At 51.8% G+C, this 571-nt stretch overlaps 1 protein-coding gene across 1 annotated transcript in view; it reads left to right on the plus strand.

Moving 5' to 3' along the window:
• Nucleotides 1-243: 243 nt before the first annotated feature.
• CELF4 (CUGBP, Elav-like family member 4) overlaps nucleotides 244-571 on the plus strand; it is a 695,746-nt gene continuing 695,418 nt past the window's right edge. Inside the window, exon 1 of the mRNA XM_009331557.1 lies at nucleotides 244-570. Coding sequence (XP_009329832.1) covers nucleotides 388-570 — 183 coding nt within the window. The 5' untranslated portion in view covers nucleotides 244-387. The remainder of the gene's footprint in view (nucleotide 571) is intronic.

Below are 571 nucleotides of genomic sequence, written 5' to 3' on the forward strand. Positions count from 1 at the left end.
GGGCAGACAGACAGGGGGGTGGTTGGATGGGAGGAGGGGGTTTAGCCAGAGTAGAGGCAAAAGCAATCCCCCACCCCCAGCCTCCCTTCCCCGCACACACACACATCCACACACTCACACCCCACCCCCTAGTCTGGCTGGGAATTTGAACCGATCCAGCCTGTTTAAACGGAAAGGACACAGATCTTCAATGTAAAAAAAAAATCAGATCAGACCCAGAGAGAGAGAGAGACGGAGAGGGAGGAGTGTGTGTGTGTGTGAGTGTGTGTGTGTGTGTGTGAAAGAGGGAGAGGGAGCGAGAGAGCGAGAGAGAGGGAGAGAGAGAGAGGGAGAGAGGGAGGGAGAGAGAAAAGAAGAGGGGGAAAAAAAGGAAAGAAGATTTTCTCTATGTATATAAAGATGGCCACGTTAGCAAACGGACAACCAGACAATACCAGCCTGAGTAGCAATCACAGCAACCCCAGCACCAACGGGCATATGAACGGATTAAACCATAGTCCCGGAAACCCATCCACCATCCCAATGAAGGACCACGATGCCATTAAGCTCTTTATTGGGCAGATCCCCCGTA

Source organism: Pygoscelis adeliae, unplaced genomic scaffold, assembly GCF_000699105.1.
Source record: "Pygoscelis adeliae isolate BGI_AS28 unplaced genomic scaffold, ASM69910v1 Scaffold68, whole genome shotgun sequence".
Lineage (NCBI taxonomy): Eukaryota > Metazoa > Chordata > Aves > Sphenisciformes > Spheniscidae > Pygoscelis > Pygoscelis adeliae.